The sequence below is a fragment of the Oncorhynchus mykiss genome, chromosome 24 (genome assembly GCF_013265735.2).
Source record: "Oncorhynchus mykiss isolate Arlee chromosome 24, USDA_OmykA_1.1, whole genome shotgun sequence".
Lineage (NCBI taxonomy): Eukaryota > Metazoa > Chordata > Actinopteri > Salmoniformes > Salmonidae > Oncorhynchus > Oncorhynchus mykiss.
In genome coordinates this window covers 7,037,172-7,054,997 of record NC_048588.1, presented here as the reverse complement: position 1 = coordinate 7,054,997, position 17,826 = coordinate 7,037,172, and the positions used below count along the sequence as shown (strand labels likewise).

Below are 17,826 nucleotides of genomic sequence, written 5' to 3'. Positions count from 1 at the left end.
GCAGGTACGGGGCGACTGGTAAGGATAGAGGGAACAATAAATGGCGACGAATACAGGTAAATCCTTGATGAGGACCAGCTTCGGATTGCAAACGACCATAGACTGGGGCAAAGATTTATGTTGCAACAGGACAATGACCCCAAGCATACAGCCAAATTAACACGAATGGCTTCAGAACAAGAATGTGATTGTTTAGGCCAGGTCATCTGATGCATCACTCCATCTTTCTCCTTGGTAAAATAGCCCTTACACAGTCTGGAGGAGGAGTGTTGGGTCATTGTCCTGTTGAAAAACAAATGAAAGTCCCAATAAGCCCAAACCAGATGGGATGGTGTATCGCTGCAGAATGCTGTGGAAGCCATGCTGGTTAAGTGTGCCTTGAAATCAAAAATAAAATCACAGACAGTGTGGGGGCGCTTTGCTGCTGATACTATAACATCACCTCCTCCATGCTTTACGGTGGGAAATGCACATGCGCAGATCATCCGTTCACCCACACCACGTCTGACAAAGACACAGCGGTTGGAACCAAAAATCTCACATTTGGACAAGACCAAAGGACAAATTTCCACCGGTCTAGTGTCCTTAGCTTGTGTTTCATGGCCCAGGTAGGTCTGTTCTTATTGGTGTCCTTTAATAGGGGTTTCTTTGCAGCAATTAGACCATGAAGGCCTGACTCACACAGTCTCCTCTGAACAGTTGCTGTTGAGATGTGTCTGTTACTTGAACTCTGTGAAGCATTTATTTGGGCTGCAATTCCTGAGGCTGGAAATAAACTAAATAAAGTATATTTGGGTACAAAAATAAAATCAAAATTAAAACAATAGCAGGGCATAAACCGTCATTATTATTCCTCCTCATACACAGATAACAATACATTAGTCACATTGAACTTATACTCTGCAGCAGAGGTAACTCTGGGTCTTCCATTCCTGCGGTCCTCATGAGAGCCAGTTTCATCATAGTGCTTGGTTTTTGCGACTGCACTTGAAGAAACTTCACTTTGAAATGTCCTATATTGACTGACCTTCATGTCTTAAAGTAATGATTGACTGCTGTTTCTCTTTGCTTATTTGAGCTATTCTTGCCATAATTTGGACTTGGTATTTTACCAAATAGGGCTATATTCTGTATACCCCCATACCTTGCATTATCAGTTGTGTTGTGATGTTTGAACCTAATAAAAACACCTCTTAAGGATTAGCCACTTTTCCCCCCAATTTTAGCCTAAAATGACATACCCAAATCTAACGGCCTATAGCTCAGGCCCTGAAGCAAGGATATGCATATTAGTGGTACCATTTGAAAGGAAACACTTCATGGAAATGTGAAAGGAATTAAGTAGAATATAACACTAGATCTGGTAAAAGATAATACAAAGAAAAAACAACCGTTCTTTTGTATTTTTTTTGTACCATCTTTGAAATGCAATAGAGGCCATAATGTATTTTTCCAGGCCAGGTGCAATTTAGATTTTGGCCACTAGATGGCATCAGTGTATGTGCAACGTTTTAGACTGACCCAGTTAACCTTTGCATATATGTTTTTTTTGTTGTCAAGACTGCCCAAATGTGCCTAATTTGTTTATTAATAACTTTTCATGTTCAAAATTGTGCACTCTCCTCAAGCAATAGCATGGTATTCTTTCACTGTAATAACTACTCTAAATTGGACAGTGCAGTTAGATTAACAAGAACGTAAGCTTTCTGCCAATATCAGACATATCTATGTCCTGGGAAATGTTCTTGTTACTTACAACCTCATGCTAATCGCATTAGCCTACGTTAGCTCAACCGTCCCGTGGAAAGGACAATGATCCCGAAGAAGGAAAGAAATCCCACAAAATGAACTTAAAAAAAAAGCACATCTGTTAATTGAAATGCATTCCAGGTGACTACCTCATAACACTGGTTGAGAGAATGCCAAGCTGTCATCAAGGAAAAGGGTGGCTATTTGAAGAATCTCAAAGATAAAATAAACTGCTCAAAAAAATAAAGGGAACACTTAAACAACAATGTAACTCCAAGTCAATCACACTTCTGTGAAATCAAACTGTCCACTTAGGAAGCAACACTGATTGACAATACATTTCACATGCTGTTGTGCAAATGGAATAGACAACAGGTGGAAATTATAGGCAATTAGCAAGACACCCCCAATAAAGGAGTGGTTCTGCAGGTGGTGACTACAGACCACTTCTCAGTTCCTATGATTCCTGGCTGATGTTTTGGTCAATTTTGAATGCTGGCGGTGCTTTCACTCTAGTGGTAGCATGAGACGGAGTCTACAACCCACACAAGTGGCTCAGGTAGTGCAGCTCATCCAGGATAGCACATCAATACGAGCTGTGGCAAGAAGGTTTGCTGTGTCTGTCAGCGTAGTGTCCAGAGCATGGAGGCGCTACCAGGAGACAGGCCAGTACATCAGGAGACGTGGAGGAGGCCATAGAAGGGCAACAACCCAGCAGCTGGACCGCTACCTCCGCCTTTGTGCAAGGAGGAGCAGGAGCAGCACTGCCAGAGCCCTGCAAAATGACATCCAGCAGGCCACAAATGTGCATGTGTCTGCTCAAACGGTCAGAAACAGACTCCATGAGGGTGGTATGAGGCATCCACAGGTGGGGGTTGTCCTTACAGCCCAACACTGTGCAGGACGTTTGGCATTTGCCAGAGAACACCAAGATTGACAAATTCACCACTGGCGCCCTGTGCTCTTCACAGATGAGCACATGTGACAGACGTGCCAGTCTGGAGACACCGTGGAGAACGTTCTGCTGCCTGCAACATCCTCCAGCATGACGGGTTTGGCGGTTGGTCAGTCATGGTGTGGGGTGGCATTTCTTTGGGGGGGCCGCACAGCCATGTGCTCGCCAGAGGTAGCCTGATTGCCATTAGGTACCGAGATGAGATCCTCAGACCCCTTGTGAGCTCATATGCTGGTAAGATTGGCCCTGGGTTCCTCTTAATGCAAGACAATGCATTTAAGGACATTACATCAAAGTTGGATCAGCCTGTATCGTGGTTTTCCACATTAATTTTGAGTGTGATTCCAAATCCAGACCTCCATGGGTTGATAAATTTGATTTCCATTGATAATTTGTGTGATTTTGTTGTCAGCACAATATTTCATTCATTCAGATCTAGGATGTGTTATTTTAGTGTTCCCTTTATTTTTTTGAGCAGTGTATATTTTGGTTACTACATGATTATTTTGTGTTTTTATAGTTTTGATATCTTCACTATTATTCTACAATGTAGAAAATAGTAAAATAAAAACCCTTGAATGAGTAGATGTTCTAAAACTTTTGACCGGTAATATACAGTGCCTTGCGAAAGTATTCGGCCCCCTTGAACTTTGCGACCTTTTGCCACATTTCAGGCTTCAAACATAAAGATATAAAACTGTATTTTTTTGTGAAGAATCAACAACAAGTGGGACACAATCATGAAGTGGGACGACATTTATTGGATATTTCAAACTTTTTTAACAAATCAAAAACTGAAAAATTGGGCGTGCAAAATTATTCAGCCCCTTTACTTTCAGTGCAGCAAACTCTCTCCAGAAGTTCAGTGAGGATCTCTGAATGATCCAATGGTGACCTAAATGACTAATGATGATAAATACAATCCACCTGTGTGTAATCAAGTCTCCGTATAAATGCACCTGCACTGTGATAGTCTCAGAGGTCTGTTAAAAGCGCAGAGAGCATCATGAAGAACAAGGAACACACCAGGCAGGTCCGAGATACTGTTGTGAAGAAGTTTAAAGCCGGATTTGGATACAAAAAGATTTCCCAAGCTTTAAACATCCCAAGGAGCACTGTGCAAGCGATAATATTGAAATGGAAGGAGTATCAGACCACTGCAAATCTACCAAGACCTGGCCGTCCCTCTAAACTTTCAGCTCATACAAGGAGAAGACTGATCAGAGATGCAGCCAAGAAGCCCATGATCACTCTGGATGAACTGCAGAGATCTACAGCTGAGGTGGGAAACTCTGTCCATAGGACAACAATCAGTCGTATATTGCACAAATCTGGCCTTTATGGAAGAGTGGCAAGAAGAAAGCCATTTCTTAAAGATATCCATAAAAAGTGTTGTTTAAAGTTTGCCACAAGCCACCTGGGAGACACACCAAACATGTGGAAGAAGGTGCTCTGGTCAGATGAAACCAAAATTGAACTTTTTGGCAACAATGCAAAACGTTATGTTTGGCGTAAAAGCAACACAGCTCATCACCCTGACCACACCATCCCCACTGTCAAACATGGTGGTGGCAGCCTCATGGTTTGGGCCTGCTTTTCTTCAGCAGGGACAGGGAAGATGGTTAAAATTGATGGGAAGATGGATGGAGCCAAATACAGGACCATTCTGGAAGAAAACCTGATGGAGTCTGCAAAAGACCTGAGACTGGGACGGAGATTTGTCTTCCAACAAGACAATGATCCAAAACATAAAGCAAAATCTACAATGGAATGGTTCAAAAATAAACATATCCAGGTGTTAGAATGGCCAAGTCAAAAGTCCAGACCTGAATCCAATCGAGAATCTGTGGAAAGAACTGAAAACTGCTGTTCACAAATGCTCTCCATCCAACCTCACTGAGCTCGAGCTGTTTTGCAAGGAGGAATGGGAAAAAATGTCAGTCTCTCGATGTGCAAAACTGATAGAGACATACCCCAAGCGACTTACAGCTGTAATCGCAGCAAAAGGTGGCGCTACAAAGTATTAACTTAAGGGGGCTGAATAATTTTGCACGCCCAATTTTTCAGTTTTTGATTTGTTAAAAAAGTTTGAAATATCCAATAAACGTCGTTCCACTTCATGATTGTGTCCCACTTGTTGTTGATTCTTCACAAAAAAATACAGTTTTATATCTTTATGTTTGAAGCCTGAAATGTGGCAAAAGGTCGCAAAGTTCAAGGGGGCCGAATACTTTCGCAAGGCACTGTACATTTCTGTTTTCAATTTTTCAATAAATTAGCACAAAAAAACCCCTCTAAAAACCATGATTGTTTTCACTTTGTCATTATGGGGATAGTGTGTTTAAATGAGTGCTATTTTTTTTTACATTTTGAATTCAGGCTGTAAAACAACATTCAGAGTAAGTCAAGGGGTATGAATACTTTCTAAAGGCATTGTAGGGCTCCGGTTTCACAGCCAGCCGTGCTCTGTGATCCCATAACAAAGCAACAGGCTGTAAGCCAGAGTAGGCATGTGTCCAACCCCCACACACCCTCTCACAGGGTGACACACCCCTACCCACATGTTTGGTGTGCAGATAAACACACTGTGCACTAGTATGACAACTTAAAATCTGATTCTCCCATGGAGAATGGAACGACAATTTGAACTGAAAATAAAATACATAATTTAAAAAAATAAAAAAAAACGGATCTCTGAAACGCAAATTTGGCGGGGCAGGCGAGCACTCAACAGTCTTGTTCAACTCCATCCAGTCGGTCCACCTGTGACAGAAGGTCGTGCCCTCCACTAACTGCCCTCGGTCTTCAAGGGTTCCCTCAAAGTTGGACTTGTCATCAACATCAATGGCTTATTCTACCGCAGCCTGGTTCTATCACAGTTAATTAGACAGACCGGCCGATAATGTGAGTCGTCAGATAAGCCCGCTGATTTTATTGGCACCTCGCATCTGTGGCTCCACATTGTTTGAAAACTTTTTTGGGGGAGAAAAAAAAAACACCATCGAAATTCACCATTGGACAGACGCCTGGGGCCTCAGGGGACTCGGCTCTCTATTCAGACCTCCCTTTCTCTCGCTCCCTCACTCTCTTTCTGCCTCCCTGTTGCTCTTCAGAGGGCCAGATGGGAGGCGAAGGAGGGGAGAGGAAGGGGGAGGGGAGAGGGGGTGAAGAGAGACAGAGATGGGCAGAAGGTCACCAAAGGAAGGGGATGACAGGAGGCACGTGAATTCAGGTGAGTACACAGGAGAAGAAGATCCTCTACGTAATGTTAGAATCAGGATGACTAAATCCTGAAATTAATACATTCAAGTTCCGTATAGCAGGGGGTAGCAGGTTACCCTCATCAACTCTTCATGTTGCCCGATGAATACGAGTTTTAGTAGTGAGTGATTAACATGGAAAGAACTGACCCCGATGAATGACCCATGTCCATGCATCATCACATAGAAAAGGTACACCTATAAACCTAGCCACCACTTCAGTCATACACATCACAACAGCTAGCCCACCTAGGATAACCACTTTCACTACCAAGCCAATCTAGTTTCCCCATGCATTACACAAGTACTCCACTGAAACATGGTGCTGTAGGCTAGCCAGGTTATGGTCTGATACAGCCAGTAATAATCAACCATTTAATAATTAATAGATGCTGGATAGGAGTAAAGCAACAGTTGCCATCTTAGAAAGCATTGCGTTAGAAGTTCCCTCAGATGACAAATTAGGTTAACTTAGGTTAGCAAAGTCGTTCACGCTGCTGTACTTCAGCCATGCATGGAGACAGACTCTGGCTGTTGGAGAGAGGCAGGCATAAGGTTAATGAGGCCCAGAAAGGGGGGGGGGGGAAACCCCCTATTGTCAGGGGGCGAGGACGAGAGAAAGAAAGAGGGATGGAGTCGGAGCATAGGAGAATCAATGCTGGAGCAGAAGGCGGCTACGCAGAGGAGACACGGGGGGTATGGCGCCATTGTGCCGACTGGGTCACAGTGGAGAGGGGAGCACCGGGGGATCTGGGCTGGGGGCTTGGCCCAAGAGGAGCACACTAACGTCTCAGAGTCTTAAACTCAACTCACGTCTTAGATAACAACAAAGAAACGGAGACAGTGAAAGAGTGAGAGAAAGTGAAAGCGCATACACTGATCTAGCCAAACTAAAGCAAAGCAAATCCAACAATAAACAGGGCATTTGTCTGAAAAATGATGGATTTTATACACTAACATGACATTTCTGTTTAAATTCAGAAATATGGAAAACATTCAATTCACAGAATGCTGTGTTATTGGAGGCTTATGCAGTGTACATTAAACTGTGTACACACACAGTTGGCCATGGTGGAATGTCAGCCTGATGATTTGTTTACCTTGACGTGATGTCCCTCCACGTAACGCGTGGCGTCCCTGAAGAGGCGGTACATGACAAAGCCCTGGGGGTCGATGCTGTCAATCAGAGGGTACGCCGTCTGGTGAGAGAAAATCCGCATCACAACCTCACACAGCATTGACATGCTAGATGCTTCTGCATATGCATGATGGCCATCGGTTACATGGCTAGAGTTGGGCTGAGGACTGGGACAGACTTTTGTTTTGTATGGGGTCTAGCTTCCTGGTTACTGCTCATAAAAGCCCACTTAAAATCTCTTCGCATTAGAAAATCTGAACTAACAGCTTCTCATTGAACCACATGGTTTAGTCAGCACTAATGCAGTGGGCCAGAGAAAACATAGAGAAAACAGAGAAAACATAACACAGTCCCACGTCTAAACAAGGGGCCAATTAGACCCTGAGCGGAGCATGGCTCATTTGCATATACATGTCAGCATGAATAAAAAAAAGGGGCCTTTGGAGCCCAAAAGGAAACCCATTCTGAGCTTGCCTGTCGGCCATGACGTAGGTTATTAGGACAAACAATAGGGGCGAGGCATATTGGTGCCAAAACAACAAAAAAAAGTAAAAACACAACAACACTAGGGATGTTGTTTGAGATCAAGTCTGGAGTGGCATAACACATTCAAATGCCATGGATTTGTTTTGAAGTGACCATTAGAACAAAGGTCTACAGGGGACTCGTGGAGGTGACAGGTGCAGTCTCAACAAACATTCTAAGCTACACCCAGCGGTAAGAGTGGCCCTGATTGGCTGTGGTGGAGAGAGGCTGTGGCAGGTGTCTGGTAGGTAAGTGAGGCAGGCAGGTCTAAGCCTTAACCAATCCAAAATGCTTCTTCACTGAAATGTGACATATGGTAGCAGTTAATGATTTGTCCGTTACGACACCTATAGAATTGCAGTGTTGATTGGCACGAGACAAGTTCAGAAAAGGTACGAAAGGGTGAGTGGGGGATTTAAGGGAAATTCTGGCTCAAAGAAGACTATTCGTCAACATAGGACATGCAAAGTTTTACTTGAAACAATGACGGTACAATAACACAGACAAGATGTTGTAAAAGTCCTCATTGGCCCGGGCCAGAACAGCGCTCAACCCCTCGTGTTGCAGAGATGTCACTCACCATGCCTGTTTCTGCAGTGAAGATGACTATCTCGTAGAGAGGGGCTAGCTGCTGGAACAGGTAGTCGATGCCTGGCCTCTTCTTGAAGCGCCAGCCTGTAGCTAGCTGTGGGGAGAACAAACCAGTCCACTTCACATGCTTAAAGACATACTAACTACAGTGAGTTACGTGTATGCTGGCTAGAATTCTCACTGAAAGCTATTCACTTAAAATCATCCATTTAAAAATCAGTCTATCATGTTATAGAGCATCTCGTGACAACCACAAATGCACAAATAACCAGTGAACGATTGATTCATTAGTTTGTCATCACGTTATAAAGTGGTATATTCACTGGTATACATTTTTGCTTTTTTCCACGGCCTAAACGGAGCAGCTTATGGCAGATGAAGCGTTTGGATGACCTCCTGAGCCACTTGTAGTCTTTTCTTCGGAAATCAAGGCCTGTGCAGGGCCGCCAGGTGGCTGTCTGCTGAGGGCTGGTGTCGGGTTACGTCCACACCTCACCTGTCTATGCACGCGCCACTCGTGGGGGGGAGTCATAGGGGGAGGGAGCATGATACCACTCAGGTAAGGACAAGTAGGTAGGATCTCAGGTAGGAGGGGCAGGTGGTGTTAGAGTAGGGGTTGGGACAGGCTTTGAGGGGGCCAAGTGGAAGCCACGGGTAATGGGAGGGTCTTTACAGATAGTGGAGGTAAACAGGTGGTGGGCCCCCAGCGACCCACAGGCCAGATGGCCACCCACAGAGGGACGGGGGAGGCTGAGGTAAAATCCTAAGTAAACAAATAAAAAAAAACGATTCTACTTATGAATGATTAATGTACTATCAAACCCAAGGAATGGAGACGATACAGCTTTTCTCTTGTGTTCTTGGCTATACTGAGAGAAGGCATCCAGGCCACCCAGCAGGTCACTGGTACCAGAAGGCCAGGGTGAGGTGCTGGGTGAGAGGGAGGTGGTACGTACCGACCACTCGGGGTGCAGCAGGACGTCTGTGAGCTCCAGGACCAGGGTGTAGGGAGGCTGGTAGTAGGGCTCCCTCAGGGGGTCAGGAAGCAGCTTGGGGCTCGTGGGCTCAATGATCATCTGGGGACGCACAGATATGACGTCGTTACACAACTATACAAAAACACGATGCTGCAGTGGGGAGGAACAAGTGGCACATCATCAGAACTATGTGGGTCAACTGACAACAGCCAAACTCCAATAAAAAAAAGGTATGCAATTTGTATTTTGTGGTGAACGAGGCCTATCCCTTTAATACTTGAGGTCCTTCATAAGGGTGTTTTTCCTAAGAGTTGAAGACTAGTCTAATGTCAACATGGTCACAAGCAAGTTGCAGTAAAACACACGGAGGCCATCACTCCCGGCTCGCAGGAGTAAAACTGGAGGGGATTGTATTTGGCTGCTTATGTGGGAATGCAGGAGCGTGAAAAGATGGTGGTCCGCTTCCTTATTTCATTTGTTTGCTCTTAGCTGGCCTCATCACGGCAAACTCAACAAAAAAAAAAGAATCCTGTAAGAACCAGCTGCAAGATGGAGATGGAACGCATGGAAGAGAGAACTGACATGTTCAAGAGACCAGAGGCCAGGGAGGAGAGGGTGTGTGTTGTCAATATGCAGGGTGGAAAAGGGGTGTGCGCTCGTGTGTATACACACGAAGGAGACAGGGGGCTGTTCACACTCCATTGAAGAGATCAAAGCGCTAAGAGGGAGATGGATTTTGGTGTGTGTGTGGGTGGAGGGGGGTCTAACTGAACGGCAGCTGCAGGCCCATGCAGAGAGGCCTTCCTGCTCAAAGCAGTCTGACTGCACCTGCCTCTGCTTCAGTAAAGACAGACAAGCAGCCTAACATGGCTCCCAGTGTAAATATCCCAATCCAGCGGTTACCCCAGGGGTTTAGTGGACAAGGACCTTCTATTCTACCACCCTGAACCAGCCACAGGAGGAAAATGCTGACTAGATCAACCACATAGCAAATACTAGAGCCATCCATTGATCAGGTTACACTGAACAGTGGGAGTGGCAAAGGCCGTTTTAACCGTCTTGTGTTCGCTTCTTATCACCCACCTGTCTGTAGTCCTGGAAATACTTCAACGTCCTTCTCAACTGCTGGATAACCGGTGCGTCTGTAAGAGAGATCAGCTATAAACAGTGTGGAGCGAGTATCGTTTCTCAACACGCCATACTCAAGACTGAACACTTAGCCTAAGGGGAGTTGTGGTGCACGTATGTATAGGATATAGGAGTTATTGAGCATCTCAAGCCAACTCCGGTGCTGGTAGAATGTACATGGCTGTAGTCCTAATGAATGACTTTTTATTTTATAGGGGGCAATCAGCAGTTTCTACATACACGGAACCAAAATATAAAGTGTTGGTCCCATGTTTTATGCACTGAAATACAAAATAAATCTAAGAAAATGTTCCATGCACACAAAAAGCTTATTTCTCTGAAATTTGATGCACAAATTTGATTACATCCCTGGTAATGAGCATGTCTCCTTTGCCAAGATAATCCAACCACCTGACAGATGTGGCATATCAAGAAGTAGACTAGACAGCATGATCATTACACAAGCGCACCTTGAGCTGGGGACAATAAAAAGGCCACTAAAATGTGCATGTCACAAAACACAATGACACAGATGTCTCAAGTTGAGGGAGCGTGCAGTTGGCATGCTGATTGCAGGAATGTCCACCAGAGCTATTGCTAGAGAATTGAAAGTTAATTTCTCTGCCATAAGCCGCCTCTGTCATTTTAGAGAATTTGGCAGTACATCCAACCGGCCTCACAACTGGCAGGCATAAGCTATGGACAACGAACACAATAGCATTTGATCAATGGCAATTTGTGTATACAGTGACGAGACCCTGAGGCCCATTTCTTTTAAGTATCTGTGACCAACAGATTTTTATTTATTTATTTACCTTTATTTAACTAGGCAAGTCAGTTAAGAACAAATTCTTATTTACAATGACGGCCTACACTGGCCAAACCCGGACAACGCTGAACCACCCTATGGGACTTCCAATCACGGCCGGTTGTGATACATCCTGGATTCGAACCAGGGTGTCTGTAGTGACGCATCTAGCACAGAGATGCAGAGCCTTAGACCGCTGCACCACGCGGGAGCCCAGGGGGTGTTACCCTGTCATGTGAAATCCATAGATTAGGGCATAATGAATTTATTTAAAATTGACTGATTTCCTCATAAAAAAACTCAGTAAAAGTCTGAAATTGTTGCGTTCATATTTGTTCAGTATACATTTTTAGACATGAATTATATATACCCATTGATTCTTTGGAATATAACATACATACATCATGAGCTAAGTTCAGTCATTTCCCATCAGAATCTAAAATAAGCTTGTTTTACTCCAATGTTTGTAAACAAACTCTAAAACGACATAGCCTCAAAACATGGTTAAAACTATTATGTTAATATCATGGATGGTTAGTCCTCGCATCCATAGCTGAATTTGAGAGTAGTTAAACTTCTCCAGCTTTTTAAACGAACCAGTTAGACCGCTTTATTGTTTATACAGCTGATTGCCGCTTTAAGAGAGGCATCTCTGTAGGGAACCGCGGCATTGGTCTCAACAGATAACATCTCAGCAATTTGATGGCAGATGCTCCTAGGCTAGTTCTTCACTCAGATAAAGCATGCAGCCAGGGGCCTCTGGGATGTGAAGTCCTTTGGGACAGAGACGGAGTGAGAGAGATGGAGTGGCTCTCTATGGGCCTATAGCGTCCGGCCAGTGTGTATAACCAGGCAGGCCCCTTTGGGTCCCCCAGCCCAGTAATAGCAGGCCTGGGAGTGGGTGAGCTGGTGAAACACCCCCCCCCCTAGCCCTCCGGCCTGCCTGCGTGTGTGTGTTTTATAAGGCCTGGGCGGAACATACTCTTCCAGAGAGCGTGGGACTGTGACCGGCCCTGTTGACAAACCTCTCCCTTGGGAAAGCAGAGCCAAGCCAGGCTGGGGGTGGGTGGTGATCGTTACAACCCCCGTTACAACCCCCTGGAGAGGGACGGGGGTTGCCGAGGCGTGTGTATGTGTATGCATGCGAGTATGTGTGCGCAAAATGTGTAATACGTTCGTGTCTGTGCGCATGCCCCTGTGTTTGTGCCTCTGTGAGAGTCACTGAGGATAGGACGGATCAAGGCACGCTTTTATGGTAATAAAGGGGCTGGGTAGTGGTGGGATGAGATCGAAAGGAGGATGACAGGTAAAGGATGGTGATGGGATTAATGTGTCAGCCAGGCCACAGTGGGTCCTCCAATGATGTGAGAGGTGGGGAAGCTACCTCTAAGGGGCAAAGGATCTAGCCATATAGTCAGGGACATAGGCATTCCATTTTCTCCATTGGTAACTGTTGGCTGTGATCACATTCAGTCTTATCAAAAGCAGAACTCCCATTATGGTAAAAACATTTGGGACTGACATCGACTCTGAAAGGAAGACCATTACAAACTAAAGAAAAACAAAGGCCCCCAGAAAAGAAGGCTTTGACAAGCAGCAGCAGCAGTCTGGTCAGGCAGCCTCTTGTCCTAAACTTGTTTGCCAGTGTAATAGAGGCAGGCCATTGCGGCCAGTGGAAAGGCTGCGTTGCTCTCGGAAGGGATGTCCATTTAAACAGGCGAGAAGTAGGGAGGGAACGAGGGAGGAAAGGCAAGAAAGATCGATGGTGGTGCCTCCGGACACAACAAAGGCCTCCTTTAATCCACAACTGGGGTGGCATATGCTCCGTTAGTTAGCTTAAGGCCATTATTACTCAATTGCCTTTATTCTCCCTGTTCTCTTTTTTTGGGGGGGGGGCTCTTGCTTTTCTTTTGGCCTGCGCTGTCAATCGCTTCTTTCTTGGGCCGTGACAAACGGTCGTCCGGCCTCGCTCTTTGCGGTGGGGCTAGAGGGGGGGGGGGGGTTCTATTGGAGTATCTGTTTAGGGACATAGGCTATTGGTTGGGCCGGTAGGTGTAAGAGGCATGCTGGACTGGTTAGTTTGGAGTACTGGTGGTCTCTATCCTCCTAGGGGCTATAAGTCTGGAGGTGGTATAGAACGGCCCCTCATCAAGTCAAAGCCAAATACGGGCTCTGAGGATCCTAGCTGCAGGATACTAACTGGGACACATGGGAGGATGAATGATGTGATAAAATGGCCCGAAAGAGATGAGGTCTTCCAAGTCTTGATACGCCTCCCAAAATTACAAGTCAGTTATTTAAGCCTAATAATAGTGCTTGAAAATAAAAATGTATTTTCTCTCCCCCTAAACACAAAACATCTGGTGTGTGTACTGATTGATTCCATACTGCATCAATACCGTTTCATAGACCCACAATACACACTAGGAGAAAGAAACAACTTCCAACCTCAGCGAGTATTTTGAAAGCAGTCCTGCACTTGTCACACCCCAGTGTGACCTCAACAGCGCGGTCTTTGGGGAGGTCATCACTGCCACAGCGTCCAACGCTCCTCCTCAGCATAACGCCCCTGGCTCTGAATATCATCACTTGGCATGGCGACACGGATCTGGACGAGCACGCCTGACCTCATCGCCTCGGGTCCCTGAAGACCCATCCAGCGGAGGTCCCCCCCCAATCCCCTCCACTAGCCTTCTGCCACTTGGGGTGGAGGGGCGCGTGGGCAGGGGGCTGGAATGCTCCCTCTACGCTCCCCCGTGGGCCCCTTAGACCATCAATGGCCTTCATTAGGGATATTGAACGCTGTGGGTGCATCAGGGCTGGCCAATAACAGCAACAGCCGAAGCAGCACTCTGGACACGGACGGAACTAAAGGTACACAGCAGCAGTGCCAGATAGAGGACTTTGGGGAGCGTGACAGCGTGAAGAATTAATGAAGCAATTATTGGTATAACAGGGTGATTGTTAAGCGTTTATAAAATCAACACTTCTGGAAAGGGCCACAGCTGTCCCTGGCATTAGCATAGCTTTGAAGCAGGGAGGGGAGGCACCTCGCGACTTAGTCCTCTGTCATTTCAACAGCATAGCCAGTTCTAGAACGCAACACATTCCCGCTCAGCTCCACACTGGCCAAACATGCACTCAGAGGGGAGAGAGAAGATGTCAATCAAAACACCAATGAAACACACAGCTAGGACAACAAATATATTGGGGAAACCAATGTGTTTTACTACTATTAAATTAAAATGGAGAGAAACAAGCAAAATGTCAACTTTCCTGTTTGTCGGTCTTATGAGGCCCTTTTCACCAGGTTGTCAGCCTGGCAGTTTATAGGGATGACTGATGGCTGAGAGGCATATTGGGGGGGGGGGGGGGGGGGTTGGTTACCGGCTGGGTGGGTACAAGGTGGTAGTCACACACAGAATTGGGGGGGGGTTGGCATTGTTGGGTGTAGGACGCCTGCAAGGTGGCATTTCTCAGTGGGTTGATTGATCATACACCCCCTCCCTTCGTTCTAGGCTGACGGCAGTACAGGCAAGCCGGGGGGGGGGGGGGGCGGACGGACTCATCTGAACCACTGTCAGTGAATGGGTGAAAATGGGTGGTCAAGTTGTAAACGTGGTATGGATGGGTATTAGAATGCTAGAGGTCTGCCTGAGGGTGCAAACAAACAGCACTCAACATCACACTTTGTTGTTGTTTTTTTGTTGTTGAATTTTACCCTTTTTCCTCCTCAATTTCGTGGTATCCAATTGTTTTAGTAGCTACGATCTTGTCTCATCGCTACAACTCCCGTACGGGCTCGGGAGAGACGAAGGTTGAAAGTCATGTGTCCGCCGATACACAACCCAACCAAGCCGCACTGCTTCTTAACACAGCGCGCATCCAACCCGGAAGCCAGCCGCACCAATGTGTCGGAGGAAACACCGTGCACCTGCAGTACAGCGCCCTTAACCACTGCGCCACCCGGGAGGCCAACATCACACCTTTTTAATGACAAATCTAAGATCAAACTAAATGAGGTGAAGACTTCACAAGTTAACCACCAACAGCTGTCTGAACCTTGTTTTTCCATGTTTACGTAGCCTTTACATCAGCTATAAAAGACTACATCAGTTATGTGAATCGAGATCCATTTACAGCCCATGACCAGATTTATGGGAAGGCAGAAGTGTGCCAAAAGCCTCGGAGAACAAGGGGGCATTAATAAAACGCTCATCTCTAAGCGAACTCAACTTCGAGAAAAGAAAACCTCCCCAAAATACCACAGGTAGTGTCAAACAAAAAAAGGAAAACAACTCACCGTTATCAAACTCATCTGGAATCTGTAAAAGACAGAAGGAAGGTGAGAAACAGTCCACGTCACACACTTGTGAATGCAAGGTCAATGTCAGATGGTACTGTTGACAGTAATTAACGCATAAGGTAAATAACATGACATTTTGTGGTTGTGTTTACGTTCAAACGTCAGGGTCAGCCAATTCAGCTGTTGGTGTTTAGGTCCAAACAGCCACGACACCTCTCAAATACTACAGAATATTCCTTTATTGAAGTCGATAGCCTTCCAGGCTAGTTAGCGTTTAATCTCTCTATGCATCTACACCAGGGGTAGGCAACTAGATTCAGACACAGGTCGATTTCTCAGGGCAAATGGATGCCAGAAAATTACAATAACTTGTACACTGCAAATTGACCACAACTAAGCCAAAATAGAGAGTATTTGAAAAGAATAACTTCATACCTTGAAACACGATCACATTTTGTTTGTGGGGATACTTGGGAACAGATTACCTCAATTAAAATCAGCAGGATTTTTAAAAAAAAATCACTCGCAGACCGGTTTCGGCCCAGGGGCCACCTTTTGCCATCCCCTGATGTAAACTGAACATCAATACTGTACCCATGTTTGACATACTCTCTTATAAACAGTTCTTAAGCAGGGACTAAGGTACCAAAATAAAAAACACATAAAAAGAGACCACCGTTTTCTACTTGAGAGCACAGACACCAAGACCGTCCAAACCACTCACGTTCTACTTTTCACACAGATACTGGGCTGTCCAGGCATCGTGCACTGTGTAGTAGTGCCCAGTATATATATATTCTTTATTTAACTAGGCAAGTCAGGTAACAACAAATTCTTATTTACAATGACAGCCTAACCCGGACGACGCCGCCCGATCAAGGCCGGTTGTGATACAGCCTGGAATCGAACCAGGGCCGGTAGTGACACCTCTAGCACTGAGATTCAGTGCCTTAGACCGCTGCCCGTCTCGGGAGACCCTGTTGCTCGTCTCTGTGCATTACGTGCCGTCATGCTTAAGTGTTAGACCTGGCCCCTCCCTCGCGGTGACACTTTCAGCAGCGGACCCACACCAGCCCACCAATTAATCTCCCAGCTGATGAATATTCAGCTGCATCTGCCAGCAGGTCCCTGGCCTGGCCCACCTGGGGGTCTGCCTGCCCAAGACAGAGAGACAGAGGGAGAGAGAGAGCCAGCCGGGGGCCGAGTGGGACACCACATGCTGCACGCTGGGGCCACTACATGGGAACCGATGGGGTAGGCTGGAGCTGTTTCATCCTCCTCAACACCCCTCCCTCCCTATCAAGGCTGTCCTGAGGGGGTTGCAGTGGTTGAAGAAACACTGCTCAACTACGCCCCCTGCTGCCTGTGCAAGGTTATGAGTTTTCCTTATATAACGTAGATCATTTGACCAGTGATACAGTTCACTGTGTTGGTCATTACTGCGTTGGGGAAGGCCGACACCTCTAGAACTGAGATGTCACTACAGACCCTGGTTCGATTCCAGGCTGTATAACAACCGGCTGTGATCGGGCTGCGCACAACTGGCCCAGCGTCATCCGGGTTAGGGTTTGGCCGGGGGAGGACCCCATGTTCCTTAATGTTGATGTGGTTGTTACTGACAAGAAGCACATGGCTGTGCTCTTTAAATCACCACTTTATTAAGTCAGGATTCCTATTCGTCTCAGCCATGCCTCCTTGCCCGTCCAACATTTCCTCATCTCCCACCCCTTCTAATGCGACTATCCCAGATGCTTCTCTTTTCCCCTGCCCCGCTACAAAAAGTTTCTCCCTGCAGGCAGTCACTGAGTCCGAGGTGCTAAAGGAGCTCCTTAAAACGTCTTGGTGACAGGGGGGCAGTACTAAGTATTGAGTATCAAATAAGGTGCCCAGAGTAAACTGCCTGCTCCTCAGTCCCAGATGCAAATATATGCATAGTATTAGTAGTATTAGATAGAAAACACACTGAAGTCTCTAAAACTGTTTGAATGATGTCTGTGAGTACAACAGAACTCATATGGCAGGCGAAAACCTGAGAAAAATCCAACCAGGAAGTGGGAAATCTGAGGTTTGTAGTTTAACTCTTTGCCATTCCAATATACAGTGTAAATGGGGTCATATTACACTTCCTAAGGCTTCCACTAGATGTCAACAGTCTTTAGAACTTTGTTTGAGGCTTCTACTGTGAAGTGGGGGGCGAATGAGCGGGGATTGAGCCAGGTGTCTGGCAGAGTGCCACAGGCTCGTGAAGCGAGGTCATAAGAGAGTTAGCTCTTGTTCCATTGCTTTTCTACAGACAATGGAATTCTCCGGTTGGAACATTATTGAAGATTTATGTTAAAAACATCATAAAGATTCTATACTTAGTTTGACAAGTTTCTAAGACCTGTAA

At 45.9% G+C, this 17,826-nt stretch overlaps 1 protein-coding gene across 2 annotated transcripts in view; it reads right to left on the bottom strand.

Annotated features, from left to right (window-relative positions):
• The window catches only part of LOC110503617 (mitochondrial import inner membrane translocase subunit TIM50), a 33,121-nt gene that overhangs the window by 8,092 nt on the left and 7,203 nt on the right, over positions 1-17,826 (bottom strand). The window contains exons 4-8 of one of the 2 annotated variants that reach the window (XM_021582044.2): positions 15,435-15,456; positions 10,279-10,337; positions 9,175-9,294; positions 8,208-8,312; positions 7,065-7,163 (exon numbers count right to left, since the gene is read on the bottom strand). In XM_021582044.2, the coding sequence (XP_021437719.2) occupies positions 7,065-7,163; positions 8,208-8,312; positions 9,175-9,294; positions 10,279-10,337; positions 15,435-15,456 (405 nt within the window). Of the gene's footprint in view, positions 1-7,064; positions 7,164-8,207; positions 8,313-9,174; positions 9,295-10,278; positions 10,338-13,579; positions 14,428-15,434; positions 15,457-17,826 lie in introns of those variants that run through there. The other variant, XM_021582045.2, reaches the window with a different exon arrangement.